This window comes from Paroedura picta, chromosome 2 (assembly GCF_049243985.1).
Source record: "Paroedura picta isolate Pp20150507F chromosome 2, Ppicta_v3.0, whole genome shotgun sequence".
Classification (NCBI taxonomy): Eukaryota; Metazoa; Chordata; class Lepidosauria; order Squamata; family Gekkonidae; genus Paroedura; species Paroedura picta.
Genome location: NC_135370.1, coordinates 9,380,150 through 9,399,856, shown reverse-complemented (window position 1 = coordinate 9,399,856; position 19,707 = coordinate 9,380,150). Strand labels below are relative to the sequence as shown.

Genomic DNA, 19,707 nt, shown 5'->3' with positions numbered 1-19,707 from the left:
ATAATGCTGTAGTAATTAGAGGAACACAGGCTGATGAGTGTTGTAGTTTTCAAAAAGTCTCAGGGGAAATGGGCACGTGCGGCTTCCACCGTAAAATGCAGCATTGAGCCCACTAGGATTGCTACAAATGTCTGATCCGGGACATCGCATGCCTTAGTGATAGAGCGGAGCATTTCTGCAGACAGCCCTTTGAAATATATTTTTTAAAGGACATACAAGCAGTGTCAACGAGAACTAAGGACAGGCACAAACCCGGAAATTCTGGCTCGCTTTGGCGTTCGGGGAGTTCCCAAGCTGAATCTCCAAACCCAAATGACTTAGAAGCCCTGAAACAAACCAGCGAGCTTTGGGCTGGTCCGTTTTGCTTCCTCCCATGCAGAAGCAGAGGGAAGTGAAATGGCCTGCCAAAATGGCTGCCAGCCTTTCTAGGGATCGATTTGGTGCCTTCTAGTTTCCAAGTGGGAGGGAGAAAAATCGATCCTGGAAATTGCAGTTGTTTCAGGCATCGATTTTTCTCCCTCCGGTTTGGAAACGGGAAGGAGCAAAATCATTCCCTAAAATGGCTTCCAGCCCTTTCAGCCACACCGGTCTGCTCTGAGGCTGAAAAGCCTGCCAGCCATTCAAAACCTCCATTTTGCTTCCCTCCATTTGGAAGGGGAGGAGTGAAACAAAGGGTTTAAATAGCTCAAACTCCAAACCCAACCAGACAAAAGGTCAGGAGGTGCCTCCACCAAACCAGCCAAATTCATGATGGATTTAAGGTTGTGGACTGCTTTCTGTCCATCCCTACAAAATACAGCATTGGTATGAGCAGAGCTCCCACAAGAACTAGCCCTAGCCTCCAGATAAACCTTTATCTAGGGCAGTGGTTCTCAACCTTCCCGATGCCGCAACCCTTTAATACAGTTCCTCATGTTGTGGAAACCCTCAACCATAAAACTCTGCAAGTGTTCTTTCACAGAAATTAAACCAAAACTGACCAATGGCGTGAAGATACATTGTTCATGATACATTGTCCCCCCCCCCCCCGGGGTTTCACAGTTCTGTTCTGCCTTTTCTCCCACCATGCCGATCTCGCTCTGTTTTGCTGCTCCAGACAGACGAACGGTCTATCTTGATCTACCCTGCAAGGCTGTTGTGTGGATGGCACCCCCCAGTCCCTGTGAAAGGGTCGTTTGACCCCCCAAGGGGGTCCCGACCCCCAGGTTGAGAACCACTGTTATAGGGCCCTCTGAATGCCACCTGGAAGCAACCCAAACAACGTATGAAATCACTGTATTGGCCCAGTTCTGTGGATAAGAAGTCCATGTAAAATGTTGTCCCTTAGAGCTCCCCTCCATCCCTGGGTGACCCTGGCCACTAGAGAGAAACCGGAGGATAGGTTCGCCAGATCCACGTTGGGAAACTCCTGACAACTTGGGGATGGAGCCTGCAGAAGACAAAGACCTCAGTGGGTATAGTACGACAGAGCCCACTCATTAAAGGATCCATTTTCTCCAGGGGAACTGATCTCTTTAGTCGGCATCCCCATATAGCCACAGATAAATTTCATACAGGACAAGAAAACGAGGCATGGAACCATTCCCATCAGAATCCTGTGGTTTGCTGTTCGGTTGAGTCCAGACATCTGTCTGGCTGACAGCCTGGTACTCAGAGCTGCTTTATGAAAAGGTGAAGAATTTGTAGAATCAGAGAGTGGGAAAGGACCTCCAAGGTCCTCTAGTCTAACCCCCTGCAGAATGCAGGAAATGGCCACAAGAGCCAAGCACTTACACAACCCCTAATGTCCACCCACTTCCAATCTGCCTAAGTTCACAGAATTAGCATTTCTGTCAAGTGGTTATCTAGCTTCTGCTTAAAAACTTCCAAAGAAGTAGAACCTCCCACCTCCCAAGGAAGCCTGTTCCACTGAGGAAACGCTCAAACTTCTTCCAGATGTTTATCCGAAAATTCTTTTGTATTAATTCCAACCCATTGGTTCTGGTCCGGGGCCTTTCACGTATTTGAAGATGGTTATCATATCACCTCTTAGTCATCTTCTCTCCAGGCCAAATAGAGCAAGCTCCCTCAATCTTTCCTCATACGTCTTCATCCTCATCATTTTTGCTGCCTTCCTCTGGACATGCTCCAGTTTGTCTACATCCTTCTTCAGTGGTGGTGCCCAAAACCGAACACAGGACTCCAAGTGAGGTCTTACCAGAGCGGAGGAAAGTGGTAACATCACCTCGCGTTACCTGGACACTATACTTCTTTTAATACAGCCCAAAATCCCATTTGCTTTTGTAGCCACCGAGTCATACTGCTGATTCATGTTCAGTGTATGGTCTAAGACCCCTGGATCCTTTTTGCACACACCGCATACTAGTTGTGAGTTCCTGCATTGTGCAGGGAGTTGAGCTAGATGATCCTGGAGGTCCCTTCCAACTCTATGATAATTCTATATTGCCAAGACAGGTCTCTCCCATCCTATAATGATGCATTTGATATTTTCTACGTAAATGAAGAACCTTACATTTATCACTCTTGAAATTCATTTTATTAATTTTAGCCCAGTTTTCCAGCCTATTTGGATAATCCTGTATCCTGATTCTGTCTTCTGGTGTGTTTGCTACCCCTCCCAGTTTAGTATCATCTTCAAATTTAATTACCCCCTTCATTTGGAAGAAGTTCCTGACAGAACGGTTCTTTAGTGGAGGAGGTTCCTTCCTCAGGAGGTGAGTTCTCCTTCTTTGGAAGTTTTTAAGCAGAGGCTAAATAGTCATCGTGAGAGCCTCTTGTGGCGCAGAGTGGTAAGGCAGCTGTCTGAAAGCTTTGCCCATGAGGCTGGGAGTTCAATCCCAGCAGCCGGCTCAAGGTCGACTCAGCCTTCCATCCTTCCAAGGTCGGTAAAATGAGTACCCAGCTTGCTGGGGGGTAAACGGTAATGACTGGGGAAGGCACTGGCAAACCACCCCGTATTGAGTCTGCCATGAAAACGCTAGAGGGTGTCACCCCAAGGGTCAGACATGACTCTTGCACAGGGGATACCTTTACCTTTAAACAGTCATCTGACAGAAAGGCTGATTTTACGAACTTAGGCAGATTGGGAGGGGGTAGGCAGGAAGGGATGTGCCAGTGTTTGTCTCTTGTGGCCCTTCCTTGCATACCTAGGGAATTGCTGATCGCCACTGGTAGATGAATTTCCTTCAGGCCAGGCTGGATTCTACAGATTTTTGGAGGAGTTGGGCATGAAATTGGGGTCCTTGTGGGTGGGCAGGTAGTTGTGATTTCGTACGCTGTGCAGAGTTTTGCATTAGATGACCCTGGAGTTCCCTTTCAACTCTATGATTCGATTATTCTATTCCTTCATCCAAATCATTAATGAATATGTTGAATAACACAGGGCCCCAGGACAGATCCATCTCCAAGAGGATGAGGAACCATTAGCAAGCACACTTTGATTGAGATCTGTCAACCATTTGTTGATCCACCTAACAGTAATAGGATCTATACTGAACTTTACCAACTTTTCAAGAAGAGTATCACGTGGAAACTTGTCAAAAGCTTTACTGATATCGAGATAAACTATTCCACATCATTCCCATGATGTAGCAAGGTAATAACTTTCTCAACAAAAAAAAAAGTTAAGGTTAGTCTGACATGACTTGTTCCCGGGAAAGCTTTGCTGACTCTTAGTAATCATAGCCATCTGCTCTAGCTGCTCAAGGACTGCCTGTTTGATGATTGGTTCTAAAATTTTGCCAAGCTGATGGGTGAGTAGTTACCTGGTTCCTCCTTTTCCCCTTCATGAAGATGGGGACAACATTTGCTTGCCTCCAGTCTTCTGGTACTTCACCAGTTCTCCATGAATTGTTAGAAATGGACAGAGGTTCAGAAATTACACCTGTGAGTTCTTTTAGTACCCTTGGGTGCAATTCATCTGGCCTGGAGGGCTAAATTCCATTTCCTCCTACCATTTCCTTACAACTACTAAATTGTATTAGAGTTATAGATAACCTTGCTCCCTGATATCTTTGGTTAGCTCTGCCTCATAGGGCAGCCATTTTGTGATTGTAATCCTGACCCAGGGTGATGCGCACAGAGTAGCCCTCAGGCTCAAAAAAGATGGCTACCGGTGTCTTTATCTTTGCTATCTAGGCAAGCATTTGGTGAATGGAGACACATATTAAGATAATATTAGCATTCCAGATGGTACAGCTTACTATCTCCCTGTCAGTGTTTCACATTGGAGCGGCCCCATTAGCCAACTATATTTCATATTAATGGACTCTCCCGCAGTAATAATTGTTGCAGCCTTTCACTCTGGTCCGTGCTGGGGCAAGGGTGTTAACAGAGCGCCATAATTATAAAATTAGCCTTGTCGGGGCAAAGAGCTTTGGGAGCAGAGCCGTCTTGAGGTTGACAATGCAGACAGTTGACGGATGATTGTCATTAGACTCATCCTTTGTTCCCTCCCTGATAAGCGATTCACAACTGAGTAACATGGGTACCACATAACAAAAAAGAAAGACCTTGAAGGGCAGCTACATCCCCGCTCAGCCTCTCCAACCTTTCGGCTCCCCCCCCAACCCTGCTCCCCTCCCCCGACACTGCACAGAGAGTCTCTCTATTTTTCACCCCTGGATGCTTCAAAATAATGGAAGCTGCCTCGAGTTTCCCAGTTTATCAATCAAATTTGCCATGGCAAATTAACAAAGGAAAACACGGCTCTCTAACAATGCAACTCAAATCGCCCTTGTCGTCCAGCCATTTTGACCATGGAACTTGTTCCCACCACACTTTAAAACCAAGGCTGTTTATCCTCACTGGCACGAGCAAAGAAATGACAGAGCAATCCCTGAACTAGATTTCTGGGTGAGTGCAAAGGTTTGGGAAACCCCACAAAGGCCGAGCTGCTTTCGATCAGAGGAGAACCCTGTCCTCAGTTTTGTATTGTGTATCATCACAGAGAGAGATTTATTCTAAGAGAAATTTGGTGTGATTATGACTTGACTCACAAAGAGTGATGAAAAAGACTTGCTGTTTCTCCACAGGGAGAGAGTTGATGCTTGTTCTGCATTATACATGTTATCCACCAGGCTCTGATAAGGTAAGGAGTAACAACCTTACACTCAGGTACACAGCACCATAGAGATGCCAGCCTCCAGGTCAGACCTGGGGATCCCTTGGAATTAAGTTTCTCTCCAGATTGCAGAAGCCAGTTCTCCTGGAAAAATCGGATACTTTAGAGCAGCTGTCCCCAACCCCCGGTCCATAGACCGGTCCCAGTCCGTAGAACAGTTGGTACTGGGCCACGGCTCCTCCTTGTCCTCCTCTCTGGCTGCTGCCTCAGGGGCTGCCCTGCCACTCTGCTGCCAGCTCACTTTTGGTGCTCCTCAGCGTGGCACTGCACAGCTGCTGCTGAGAGCGCCCCCCAGTGGGCGGTGGGAAGTCAGGGAAAGCAAGTGGAGCAGGGGCTCAGGCGGTGGCAACATCACTCGGCAAAAGACTACCCCCCCCCCCGGGCCTCAGTAAAATTGTCAAGCGTTGACCGGTCCCCGGTGATAAAAAGGTTGGGGACCACTGCTTTAGAGCAGAAGTGTTCAAATTGTAGCTCTCCAGATTTCCAAGAACTTTTATTCCCATGAGTCCCTGCCAGCACCATGCTGGCAGAGGCTCTTGGGAATTGTAGTCCATGGACATCTGGAGACCCACAGTTTGGCCAACCCTGCTTTAGAGATACTGTACACCACTGAGGTACCTGACCTCCCCAGGCTCCATCCCCAAATCTCCAGGAGTTTCCAAGCCTAGATCTAGTAACTCTACTGTCACAATTGGGTCTAATCGTGCCATGAATTTGGATTGGGGTTCTCGTTCACAGCAGCCTTGGGGCTCCTGTAGGCATTGGTTCTATGTTCTGGCTGGAATGTGGCCAATCAGGCTTGCATAGCCTGATTCAGCCAAGAGCCTTGACCAGTCTCTTAGCATGCCTTGCTGTGTGTGGGAAGCTGACTCTGGGTGGCATGCGCTGGTCCCAGGACTGGGGTAGAAGGCCAGTGATTTCCCCTGCCTGGTTGAGGGACTCATAGCTCTTGGGCCCAGCAATATCTCTGCACTCCCATAGTTGGAGAGGTGGGTGGGGACATAATGTCTTGGAAGAAGGGACTGGAAAGCTAGTCCAGAGGACTGAGTTGGCATCCCTGAGAGGAGGAGGCTGATCCCATGGAGGATATAGCTGTTATTATTTCTTTTTAGATCAATGTAATTGTATAACATATCGGTTAGCATATTTTATAATATTCCCTTTGGACAGATTATGAAGTTGAACTTGCATACAGAGAACTCACTCCCTACCTGATTGGCCCTCCCTAGGAATGTGCTGCCCCTAGGGAAAGAGCACTCTGCCAGTGAGGGCCAGGGCCAGACACCACGGTACCCCTGCCTCCACTGGGGGGCCTGGAAACTTAATGTGAAAGCTTATGGTGGGGTTTTAAATGGGAAGGGACTAAACAAAGAAGGACTGTGAAATGGGGCCTGCAATCCAGGCCCTGTTCAAGAGTCCCCCCCCCCCCCCATTTCCAGGAATCTGGAGCCAGCCTTTTCTCACCAAAAGATAATTGAAAATGAAGTTTCAGGAGGAGGGGAAGAGGGCAGAAGAGTCTGGCTAAATTGAGGGTGTTGAGTCTTATGCAGGCATTGTCCCTCCATATGGAACAGTAAGGTGAAAATATACCTCCTTTGCAGGGAACCTCAGTGGGAGGCAAGAAAAGAAAAGAAAAATGAGCCCACCAACTTTTCTGGCTCCTGCGCAAGCCCCTCCCTGCCCCCCGCAGCCACCTGGGCTTCAGTTCTGCTTTGACTGGCTTAATGTAATTGGAGAATTCTTTTATATTCAGAAGATGTTAAAAGGATTTCCCCTGGGCCCTGATTTCCCTTCCCTGACTTTCCACCGTATCAAACTGCTTATTACCTTGGCTTATTATTATTATTCTAAAGTAACACTTACGGAATTATTTGAATGTAAAATGTGATAAGCAGGAATGGCAGTCTCCCAGGAAAGCAGGGAGGTGTTGCAGATGATTCTCTTTGGAGGCCCTGACAGCTCATGCCCTCAGAAACAGGGAAGGCGTGGTGGGTAAATTCACATGTCGGCGTTCGATGGGCAATATTGAATCCGTGCTTTACATAGGCGCAGGCAGGGCAAATGCTGCAGGCACCAGGTCATGATTTATTTATAGGGTTACAGGCCTCCCCTCTCCTACCAGCCTCGGGGCGGCTTGCAACACATTGAGAATTCAAAACCCGTGCAATAAATAATTTATTAAATGTTAAAAATTCTAAAATTGAAAATTAAATCAAAGCGTGCTCTGTCAACTCTTTTTGCTCACTGCGCTCGGTAAACAAATCGGTGGCATACCAGGCACAAGATGGCGGAAGTGGGGATCAGAGGGCAGAGAATACATTCATTCTGTGAAGGCTCAAGGGGGTGGCAGGTGACAGTGGGTGAGCGATTGGGATGTGAGTGTCCTGCATAGTGCAGAGGGTTGGACTAGATGACCCAGGAGGTCCTTCCAACTCTATGATTCTATGATTTGTGAGTCCTCAAATAGTAAATTGTCATGGGGTATATGCAGCATGTGTGAATCAGTCCTAAAATGAACCGTGAGTCCTACCAGTTCTGAAACACAGCCATTCATTCCCGGCCCTAGGGAAGCACGCCTGGCCTCGACCAGGGCCAGGGCCTTTTCGGTCCTGGCCCCAACCTGTTGGAATGAGCTCCCGGGAGAGCTGCGGGCCCTGCGGGATCTTTCAACGTTCCGCAGGACCTGCAAGACGGAGCTCTTCTGCCAGGTTTATGGTTGAGGCCGGGGCTGATAATAGATCTATGCCTCCCCCAGGGACTCGGGTTCTGGACCCGAAGCAAAACATCATCAGGACCTCCTCTCCACCCGCTAGTAGTGGGAGGGAGGGGGGGGGAGTTGAGCTGCCATTCTTGCCATGCCGGCAATATTGGCAATGCTATTATTGTTTTATGGGGTTTTAATGGGGATTTGTGATATTGTTACCCTCCACGAGCTGCAAGGGAGTGGCGGGCTATAAGTCTAATAATAATAATAATAATAATAATAATAATAATAATAATAATAATAATAATAATAATAATTTGCTATCACTATGCCTGCCAAATCCCCGGTTGGCCCACCCCCTCCCGAAGGGGAAATACGGGGAATATTTTTAAACATTCATGGGCATCATGACTATGATAACCGCTTTCAGGGAAAACCCAAAAGCAACAGTGGTCGCTCTAGGCATTGCCAAAAAAAACCTCTATGATATTGTAGAGTGCCCAGCAATTCCTAGAGGTGCCATCATTACTGTTTTTCCCCTGGAAGTGATGGCACCATGTCGCAATGCTGTCTCCCCACCATGTCTCTGCCCTCTGGTTGCTTTCACGCATTTTGCACAGTTGTCCTGAGCTGGGGGTTGGTGGCACTTCAAGACTTGCCTAATATTGTCTGTTTCCAGACTAGAAGTTCCCCAACAACTTCTAGGACCCTTCAAACATTCACATTACCGCCGTCCCTAAACAAGCATTTAAAAATGTGATCTTAATCATGGAACATTTCCCCAAAGTTCAGGTTTTAGGCAGAACACCCTCCCCCTCCATTTTTTTAACCACCTTTCAATCAGTCACATTTTTAGCCTGGCTATCTTCCAGGAGTGTGACCTGAAGACCCTGATAAAGAGACTAAAAGAAGAAAGTGAAAAGATGGGGTAATACCTAAATGTCACCAAATGACACAGCAAGTAGCAACACAATTGCTAGCATTGTGAAATAGCCCCTCGCAGAAAGCTGGTGAATTCTCACTTGCCATAAGGCAAGCTACGGGAACCTGCCACGGATATAGAAACCAAACAGCGTGGAAGAAAGAAATCTTGGCAAGCATCGACTGTGAAGCATTGGATAGTGCAGCCCATAATGCCCTTCTGTGGGAAACAGATGTTTCCGTACCTTCCCTTTATGAAGAGCCAACCCGGGGGGTTTCACATGGCAACACAAGGTCAGACTACTCCAGCAATACCGAGAAAGACAGATTAATTAAATGTTGCTCCGTCCCAATAATTAACTGCCTTGTTATTCCAGAGAATTGCTAGTCCTCCCTCTCCCAAAGAGTTATCATCAATTAATCTTACATACCCGACTCCCTTTTTTCTCTAAAAGAAAGAGCTAAACTATCAGGAATTCATCCCGCCATACCCAAACTGCTTTTGTTTTGAAAAGTCTTTGCATACCATTTCCTAACAGGAGGCTGAGTCTTACCCAGTTCGAACAGATGCTTAGGAAGGGCCTACCAATTGCCAGAGACAAACAAACCAAGCAAAAGGAACCCACAACACTGTACTAATAAGCAAGAGTGCAACAGGTAAACATGACAATGCACATTTGTATAAGTGGCTTCTAATGATCGATTTGCAGAGCTGTGGCTCTTACAGCCTTGTGTGTTCATTGTTACATGTGCAGGTTACTTTCTGGTGCCAGGCATTTGGTTGAGACCAGGCAGAACCAACAACATCTGAAGGGCCTCTGCTCCCTCCCTCCCTCCCAGGAGGGAATGCACTCTGGACCTGTTTGCACTGTTTCACTGTTGCATTGTTTGCACTGTTGCAATTATCAGTTATTAGTATTATAGTTACGGTTATTTATATGTTATATGTTATGTTTCACGTATTGTTTATACTTTTTATGTAAACTGCCCTGACCCTCCAGGGAGGGCGGCAAACAAACAAACAAACAAACAAATAAAAGCACTCCAAATGTGTCCCGCTCAATCTAAGGCAGTTTGTTACAAATACAGGGTGACTCTGAAGTAACTGTGCATTCGGATTATGAAGCAGCCCATTCAGTTCAGGTTCTCGAAGAAAGGTTGGGAGCATCAAACCCGTACCATTTTTCAAGTCAAATGTGGCAGGATGCCATTCTGTTTGGTGAGCGATCCAGTGGACAGGTACCTGGACCTCTTAAATGACGTATCCGATTGCACAGAAAAGACATCTAGGAGCCACGATTCCAAATCACAAAGCAAGACGAGGCCCCCACCTCCCCTTCCTGTGTGATTTCCTCCCACAAACCGCAGGGACAAGACCAGAACCAGACAAAAAGGTTTCTCAGGTCTGCCAAGTATGAAATCACAAAAGCTGCTCAGTTTGTTTCTTTCCGGGAAGGTGCTATTGCTGTCCAGTGACGGAAAATAATCAAATCGGTTTTGGTTTTTATCTTGGTCGTTTCCACAGGTGCGGAAAGATGACGAAAACCCTCCTGTATCAAATTTGTTTTTGAAAGTTCGAGGAAGGGAATTCTAAGCGCAACCCAAATTTGATTTCTAGCCACAGGTTCTCTCCAAACTGCAAAGCATGATAAGGTAGTGCCAGTCTCAGTAGAAATGCTTAAAGGTAATGTAATAAAATGGCAAGGGAAGCAGAGGAGAATAGAGAACTCCACCTACCTTGTGATGTGGGCTTATGTACTCCGTGAACAAAGGCGGAAATCATTCTTGCGCACGGTAGGCATGGGACATAAAGATCTCAATTGCGGGAACTCTCGAAAGATTCGAAATGGACCGTGGCAACCAGCCCAGTCTCGCTGAGCCCGCAGGGAAGGCAAAAATAGACCTGCATTCCATGACAAACTCTTGGGAGAGCTTACCTTGGCAATCTGGACGCACCAGTTCAGCAGCAGCTGGGAGCCGATGTTATCTTTATGCTCGTGAACATAGTCCAGCAGGCAGCCGTAGGGCATCAGCTGAGTCACCAGCTGGATCGTGGGGCTCAAGCAAACCCCCAGCAGCCGGACCAGATGGGGATGATCCATGCTCGCCATGATAAGGGCTTCCTGCAACACAAGAACGTCACAGGCTTAAAGCCACAGTGCAAGAGTCATGTTTGATACTCACCTGCAGGAGCTTTCCTAGACAACAAAATTGGGGTTGTTATGCAGAGGGGAACCTTCACATTCAGAGGCCATCAGCATCTGAATCCTAGAGCCAAGAGACAGCAGCAGTGGAAGACCTCAAGTTTTGTTCCCTGCTTTGGCCCTCCAGAAGAGCTGGTTGGCCACTGGGTGAGACAGGATGCTAGACCAGCTTTTATCCAGCAGGCCTGTTCTGATATTCTTAACAGGGGAAAGGTTTGGCCTCTATTTCCTAGAGGAACTATTTGGCCACTGTGTGAGACGAGATGCTGGATTAGATGGACCCTCAGTGGTCTAATCCAGAAGGGTTCTTCTTATATTCTTATGAAGGCCTTGGCCTATCAGCCCTCTTGTTGTCCTTTTAGAGGAGTGGATTGGCTACTATATGAGGCAGGACGCTGGATTAGATGGACGATGGTCTGATCCAGCAGGGCTCTTCTTAGGTTCTTGGCAGGGGAAGGCCTTGGTCTTCATGCCCTGTTGTTGTCCCTCCAGCGGAGCTGGTTGGCCGTTAAGTAACACAAGATGCTGGATTGGATGTACCCCCACACCCAGCAGGGCTCTTCTGATGTGCTTATGTTCGGTTTTTAAAAAGCTTCTCCCCTCCCTCCCAAAATACGCTACTGTAAAATTTTCTGACAAGTTAAGGAATAACAACAATGATACTACCACCGATCTTGGCAAAAGTATGAGAAGAACTTTCTGTCAGTACAATGAAGCCCCTCCACCACCACCCCTGAAAAAGGGGGAGGGAAAATTACACATGGGGGGGGGGGAGTCCTGGCAAGGAGGCTGGGCTCGTATTAAAGAAAATTGCTCATCAGAGCACAAAGAGCATTTGAAACTAAATTGCAGAGTATTTTGCATAATAGTTCCTAGTTTTTTTTTTTTTTAAGATGAACAAGACACTAATTGCAGGGGGCTTTTTGTAATGAAAATAACAGATGGCTTAACTTTGTAACCATTTCCTTTCCGAAGTCATGCAATGACATTAAAAAAAAAAACATGCACTGGTCATGGGATACTGTCTGAGTGATGCTGGAGGGTGGGGGGTGGCACAAGGAATGTACCAGCCTGTCCCTAGCCCTGCCTGAGCACTCCCAGAAACATCCAGAGTATCAGGGACAATGGCTGACTCATCTCGAGTTCCCATTCATGAAGATTTATTAGGACTAACAGAATGGTTACAACTGTGTTCAAGGACATGAAAACTGACGAAGACACAGAACAATTACCATAACCATACTCATTGCCTTCAGGCCTCACCCGAACAGGGCATCATTTGACAGGAGAAGCGTGTCTCATGGCTTAAGCGTGTCTCATGCCACTCAGAGCTTAACACCCACTCAGACTGGTTGGCCAGCCCCTGAGTGCCTCCTCCTCCAACCAGCTTGCCTGTCTGTCCAGCAGCCAGCCAATCAATCTACTTCCCTCCAAGGCTTGGAGGCTACAGATCCCTGCCGCCTAAGAGCTGCCCCTGCCAGTGAATTCCCTAACAGTTGCCTACGGCCTTTCCAAGTCCTAGGGGAAGGTGGAGGCCATCTGCAGAATTCTTCCACCCCCCCCTAATCTAGCACCCGCTGTATTCCTGAATGCAACGGGCTTGGCCCCTAGTAAAGTATAAAATGTCTTAACCAACAGGGTAATATTAAAAATGTTATCTGATGATTGAAGCTCAGTGGAAGCTTAAATGGGCTCACCCTCTCTCCTCAGGGACACCAACTCATCCCTTGAGACTGCCTTCCATCCCTAGCTGGCAGACACCACATTCACACACCCCTCCCAGCCTTGGGAGCATAGATTATCTCCAAGCCCAGAGACTTAGACAAAACATACTGTCCACATGCTCCCCTCCTGGGAAAGGAGCACAACTTCAGGGTGAGTTTCTCATCCAGGGCAAGGCATTCTGAGAGAGCGGACAAGACTTTGGCCAAGGTGAACCAAGACACCCCATAAGCAGTACTAAATCCCAAGAGCCACAGAAACCACTGGCTCTTAAATATAAAGAACCCAAACTCATTTAATGGCAAGATCAGAACTGATTCTGCTGCAGAGCATCTTTCCTACTGCTGCCAAACAATGGAAGACCACCAGAATGAAAATACACTGATAGGTACATTTTCTAGATATAAGGTAAGACTTTGGTTTATGATTGCTCATCTCTCTCCTCCTGCCAAGAAAAACAAAACAAAGCATTTCCCTCCTCATTTCAGTAGATTTACAAGCCTAGGCACGCCTGATCTTGTAAATTAAGCAGGTTTGGTCCTGGTTAGTACTTGAATGGGAGACCATCATGAAGGTTCAGGGTTGCTATGCAGAAGCCACCTTTGTTCACTTCTTGCCTTAGAACACAAAAGTTTTGGCCTTGAATACAACTTTGTTGGCCTCAAAGGTACCACTGAAGTCAAATTTTATTCTGCTGCTTCAGACCAACATGACTGCCTACCTGAATCCTTCTCTTGCCCTGACTTGGGTGGACCAGGCTAGACTAGTCATCTCTGAAGTTAATCAAGGTCAGCCCTGGTTAGTATTGGGATGGGAAACCACCAAGGAAGTCCAAGGCTTGCTCTACAGAGGCAGGCAAGGGCAGACCACCAGTGCTCCTCGCTTGTCTTGAAACCCCCATGAGATGTTGCCCAGAGCAGGCTATGACTTCCCACAACCTCCAGTTCCTTTTCCAGTCCAAAGGCATGCCCAGAGAAATGCTTTGTTCTGAATGTTCTGGGGCTCTTCTGGACTGCTGACCAGAACTGGCCTGCCCAATTTCAACCATGCTAACGTAGTGCAGGATGACAGCGGGGTGTTGTTGGGAGCACAATCTCCCTTCCCAACCGACTGCATTCACTGCTCCTTAGAGCAGCCTTTTTCAACCTTTTGACTGTGAAAGAACCCCTGACATCATTTTTCAGACTTTGTGGAACCCCGGAAGTGATGTCAACTGGCCACGCCTCCCTGCCAAGCCCCCTGGACGTCCCACGTCACTGAAAAGTGAGTTTCAGAAACCATGCTGAAAAGACGCTGAAAGTATCCAAGACGTGGTTCAACATGCAGAGCAAAATAGGTTTTGTGGAGTAAATTCATTCTTCTGTGCTGAGATCAGAAAAGCACGATGTTTTTAGCGAGTTTTCACCAACTTTTCCATCATGCATTTTACCTCCAGAAGTGACATCACCACCCATGTCAACAGGAAGGCTTCAGGAGGACTGGGGAGAGGGAGAGACAGGAGGTGGTTTAAGATGGGAGTAGGTGTGCAGGCTCTAGCCCCTCACAGGTGCAGAAACCATGAAAGAACTCACTCATGCTTGGGAGGGAAGAAGCAGCTGGTTCCCTAATTGTGGTGGAGTCCATTAAGGCAGGAGGGGAAAGGCCACAGACCTGCTCTGAAGCTCCCACGAACCCCTGGGGATCCACAGACCCCTCGTAGGGAATCCCTACCCTAGAGCATCAGGAACCTCTTGTTTGACACCCTTGTTTTCAGTACCACTTCAGCCTCACCTCCCCCACAGGGTGTCTGTTGTGGGGAGAGGAAAGGGAAGGAGACTGTAAGCTGCTTTGAGACTCCTTTGGGTGGAGAAAAGCGGCATATATGAACCAACTCTTCTTCTTCAGTAATATCAGGGCTCTCTCAGCCTCACCTCCCTCACAGGGTGTCTGTTGTGGAGAGAGGAAAGGGAAGGCGACTGTAAGCCGCTTTGAGACTCCTTCGGGTGGAGAAAAGCGGCATATAAGAATCAACTCTTCTTCTTCTTCAGTAATATCAGGGCTCTCTCAGCCTCCCCTCCCTCACAGGGTGTCTGTTGTGGAGAGAGGAAAGGGAAGGCGACTGTAAGCCGCTTTGAGACTCCTTCGGGTGGAGAAAAGTGGCATATATGAACCAACTCTTCTTCTTTTTCTAGAGAGGAAAATATGTGCCCTAACATGATTTTTAAAATGTTACACATTGTCATAACAACAGTATTTTAGTCCAATTTTAGTTGATCAGTAGTCCTGAATGACAATCAAGCTTATTTTACTTTATGCCAGTCTGTATTAAACTGATGATCTTTGATCGTGATAATATAGACGACGATGAGAGGAAAGTCATGGCAGAAGGTCTCACATCACACAGGAAAGGAAATACTATTTTATGTAGAGAGTAGCTAAAATGCGGAATTCGCTGTCAGAGGATGTTATGATGGCCACAGAATAAACAGCTTACAAAGAGAATTAGATAGATTCATGGAGGATAGGTCGTTCAATGGCTTCTAGACATGATGACTCAGGGGAACCTCCACATTCAAGGGCACTAAACCTCTGAATGCCAGAACCAGGAGGCAATATCAATGAAAAGCATTGGCCTCTATCCAGAGCAGCTGGCTGGCCACTGCGTAAGACTAAATGGACTATTGGCCTGATCCAGCAGGGCTCTTCTTAAGTTTTTATGAAGGTCTTGGCCTCTATGTCCAGTGGTTGGCCATTCGGAGGAACTGGTTGGCTGCTATGTGAGACAGGATGCTGGACTAGATGGACCCTCACTGCTTTGATACAACAGGAGTCTTCTGATGTTCTTATCAGGGGAAGGCCTCGGCCTCTGGGCCCTATTCTTGGCCCTCCAGGAGAGCTTTTTGGCCTCTGTGTGAGACAGGATTCCAGACTGGAGGGAGTATATGTCTGACCCAGCAGGGCTCTTCCTAGGTCCACAGTAGATTTCAGCCCTTTAGCATTATGGACAGAAAGATGTCGATCCTGGCCCCAGTTCCATAAGGCCTTCTTTTGAATCTATAAATAAGATGGCCTACCTTCAGGTTTAGCCACAGGCATTACATTGACCGTTTATGCACTGGAGGTTTCATGCCATGCTGCAGGCTAGAGTTTTAGTCGTGGCAGGTTGCCCCACCTCTTCCTGCACCCACACGGGGGAGCATTTGGCCCAATGCGCCTCATCTGCTCCCGATTTGTTCTCCTGCACAGGAGCTGGGGCAGTGAAGTTCCCAGTGCATAAATGGTCATTGAGTTGTCTCTTCTCCCCAAAACCCACCTTTCCAGGGCTCTTCCCTTAAAATCTCCAGGAATTTTCCAACCTGGAGCTGGCAACGCTATCTATAAACCATGTTTACTGTATTTCTCCATCAAACTGAATTTTAAAAAAATTATAACAACAACAGAAAAAGAATAGCCAATTCTAACACATACAGGCATTCCAAAATAAAGAGCCATTCTCTCTCCTCTGTGTGCAGCTGCCTGAACAAAGAACAAACCGTCTGCCTCGCATTGTCTTCCTCTTTCACTGTATTCCAGTACTCCACACAAAGGCCTTCCTCCTTTCACAAATTCCATTTGTGTGAAATACCTCTTTTCTCTTAATTGCTGGTGCATAGAAATTTTTTCTGGCAACAGACCAGACCAATGTAGTCTCAGCCAGGTTTCCTTTGAAGGTCCTGAGTTCTGCCTCCACCAGCTGGCTGGAAGTTTTCTTGCTACTGCAACCAAATGTCTCAACAGATATTCATTTTCCCTTGAATTATTCTTTGTCTGCCGGACAGAATCAAAATTGGATTTCAAAGAGCCCTATTTTTGCTGAGAATATCACAAATCATGGAGGTTTGCTGGGTAGCCTTGGGCCAGTAGCACATTTTCAGTCTAGCCTACCTCACAAGGTCATTGTGAGGATAGCGAGGAGAACAATGTCTGCCTCTTAGAAGGAAGGGGGAAACGTGCTTAAAGGAACACTCTCATGCCAGGACACATTACAGGAGAGCGGTTTTTTAAAGCTAGCATTAATAATTAGGGTTGCCAGCTCCAGGTTGGGAAATACCTGGAGATTCAGGGGGTGGAGACTGAGGAGGGTGGGGTTTGAGCAGGGAAAGACTTCTATGGAGTACCATGTCACAGAGTCCAGAGGGGCCACCATCCAGAGGGGCCATTTTCTCCTGGCAACTGATCTAGGCCACTTGGGAATCATTTGTAATAACAGGAGAGCTCCAACTGGAGGCTGGCAAACTGTAAGCAAACTAAGCATTTCTCGGAGCCTGTTTTTATTACTTCCAGCTTTTGTGTAAAAGAAAAAGAAAAGAAACTTAAGGAGGCTTATGAAGATTAACAACAGCTATAACATCTTTTGTACCATAAATAAAGCCAGACAGGGATGGTGGGAAGAGTTGGGACTGACTGCATACCTGATTGGCCGTCCGTCCAACCAATGGCCAATCAATTAGGCTGTCCCACCCCTGGCCACATCTCCCTCCATTGCCAGCCTGCTCCACTTGACTGACTGCAAGAGGCAAGGCAGCCAGCGTGTATGAGCTGGGGGGAGGGCCTGGGACTGCAGCTGGGGCTGGGGCCTAGGAGGGAAGGGAGGCAAGCCCTGGCCTCGCTGGCGTGTGAGGAGCAGGGAAGGCCAGCAATCCTTCCTCCTCCCAAAGGCCTGCTATGGCCTCTCCAGGCCTCAGTGGACCTGCCTGGGGTGGGGGAAGGGAAGGCTAGCGCCCGTTGTATTTTCAATTAAAATAGGCTATTTTGCTAGTGAGTATGAGTCTGGTGGCACCTTTAAGACCAATAGAGTTTAATTCTGGGTATAAGCGCTCATGTGCAGGTACACTTGACATGTGGATGCTTATGAAAGCTTAGACCCAAAATTAAACTTTGTTGTTCTTCAAGATGCCAACAGACAAACCATGTTCCAGCGCTTCAGACCAACATGGCTGCCCACCTGCATCTCTAACACCTGATCAAAGAACAAATCTAGAGTCCAGTGGCACCTCTAAGACCAACAAAGTTTTGTTCCAGGTATGAGTTTTCTTGTGCATGCATAATACAACATAATACAGGATACAACATGGGATGGAAGTAATTTCATACTTATAGGCAAGTATGAGGGTAAATTAATATACAGCTTAACGAAAATGGATAACAGATACCAGAGAAAAATGGGGGGAAAACAGAGGTCCATTCCGCACGACTTCAAAGTAGAAGAAGGGTTGAAAATTGTAAACGCTACTAATTTGCAGTTCCGCAAGATGTCGCACACAATCTGCCACACTCCTGAAACAGTCCCGCAAAAAGTGATTCGTTGTAGCGCTTAAAGGGAAATCGGGAAAAGTGGATTCACCCTCCGAAAGGCACTACACTCTTGAAAACAATCTGCAACAATAGCGAAAAAGACCTGTGCGTTCCCATTGTTGCGGTTCCAGCAAAGTCCTTGGCCCTTGGCTCTCTCCTCCGAACTTCCGGCGAAGCGATCGCCATTTTTTTTCTCGGAGCGAGCAGAAAGCAACGAACCGGCGAGGCTTCATTCACCCAGCGAGGCTTCTCCGGCTACAGTCCCTCCACAGAAGTGCTTTAAAGCTCCCCTAAGTCCCCAAGCACAACACAGCCCCGTTTGCCAGTTCCATTAATTTTTGGCCGAAAATCACGCCCCTGCAGGGGGGGGGGATTTTTTCTTTTCACTCGGGGGACCGTGGCAATGATGAATCGCCAGCTCACATGCCAGCTGCCAGCTAAATGGGGCTCTCCATTGCAACGAATTAACGCATATTCATTGCAACGTGTTTTTTTTTTACTTTTCTTAAAGGGAAAGGGGCTTTCCCGGAGCATGATACCAACCGCCCATTGGCTGTTCGTTTGACTGATGGCCAGGGACGGGACAAAGCACAGGAAAAATCGCTTCCTGGCTAGCGATTTTTACAAGACCGGAAACCTGTGGGAAATGAATGAAACGCTACTGGATTCCACTAAAAAAGCAAGTATGCGTAATGCCAAGATTGCACTTTTAAAAATAGCATTTCCACTTTGTGGGACCAATTGGCAACATTGGTCCTTGTGCGGAAACACCCAGAGATTTGGACTTGTTTGTGTTCACTTGAGGCTGAATTGCATGGGAAACATCAAGGGTTCAATAAATATATCCACATAAAAAGAATTATGGGTGACAAGATAATCAACTGCTGACAGCAGTCAGCTGAGACCTTGCCCTCCTGCCCCCTGCTTATCCTCTCAACCATAGAAACATTTTAGGGCATCAACTTCTTTGAAGTAGAGCATTTGGCTGCCTCTGTTCACAGGCCAGAGAAAAGCATATATATTCTAATTCAAACGACACTGCATTATACTAGTCATAGTTGCATGACAATCTACTTGTTCACATCAAGTATTCCGATTAAGAGATAAATTAAAATACAAAGGACATTTGGCCTTTCTGAGGGATTGTTGAGAATGTAGGTGAACATATGTAGTGAGACTAAGAAACTAAAACCGGAGAAAAGAGGGGAAAATAGTGGAGGAGCAGGAAGCAGGGACGAGAACAAAGATGAGTCTGAATAAGGAAGCCAAAGAAAAGATGGCGGCCTGGAAGAACTCCAGCCCGCTCCAGTGGCCATTCTTTTGCTCTGTTGTCTTCCACAGATGCAGTGGCCTTCCCAAAAGGTCTCTGGCCACTGCTCGGGTTAGCCAAGGTTGGGAGAGCTAGAGACGGGGCTTAGAGCATTCCTGCAACAGCTGAGTGAGCGGAAAAAGCAAGGCAGATCCTGACCCTCTTAAAGCATTTTCATAAGCAGGGCCTGTGGCTTCTTTAAAACCCTGTTTCACAGCCACAAAGACTCTTTAAAGTACTTAAGAAGCTTATTGTGCTGCCCTGGGAATTCTTTGGATAAACCTCAAATGTGTCCTGTGTGACGGGAGAAAGAAATTAAAGCGGACACACGTTTTTTCATTAATTTTATGGTACCTGTAATTGCTACAGCAAGGAAACCTGTCTACAGTGCATGTCTGAGCCGCCTCTGGGA

The 19,707-nt window shown here is 47.1% G+C and overlaps 1 protein-coding gene across 4 annotated transcripts in view; it reads right to left on the bottom strand.

Moving 5' to 3' along the window:
• ERBB4 (erb-b2 receptor tyrosine kinase 4) overlaps positions 1 to 19,707 on the bottom strand; it is a 918,733-nt gene that overhangs the window by 150,263 nt on the left and 748,763 nt on the right. For all 4 annotated transcript variants that reach the window (XM_077319331.1, XM_077319333.1, XM_077319330.1 and 1 more), the window contains exon 20: positions 10,685 to 10,870. In XM_077319331.1, the coding sequence (XP_077175446.1) occupies positions 10,685 to 10,870 (186 nt within the window). The remainder of the gene's footprint in view (positions 1 to 10,684; positions 10,871 to 19,707) is intronic.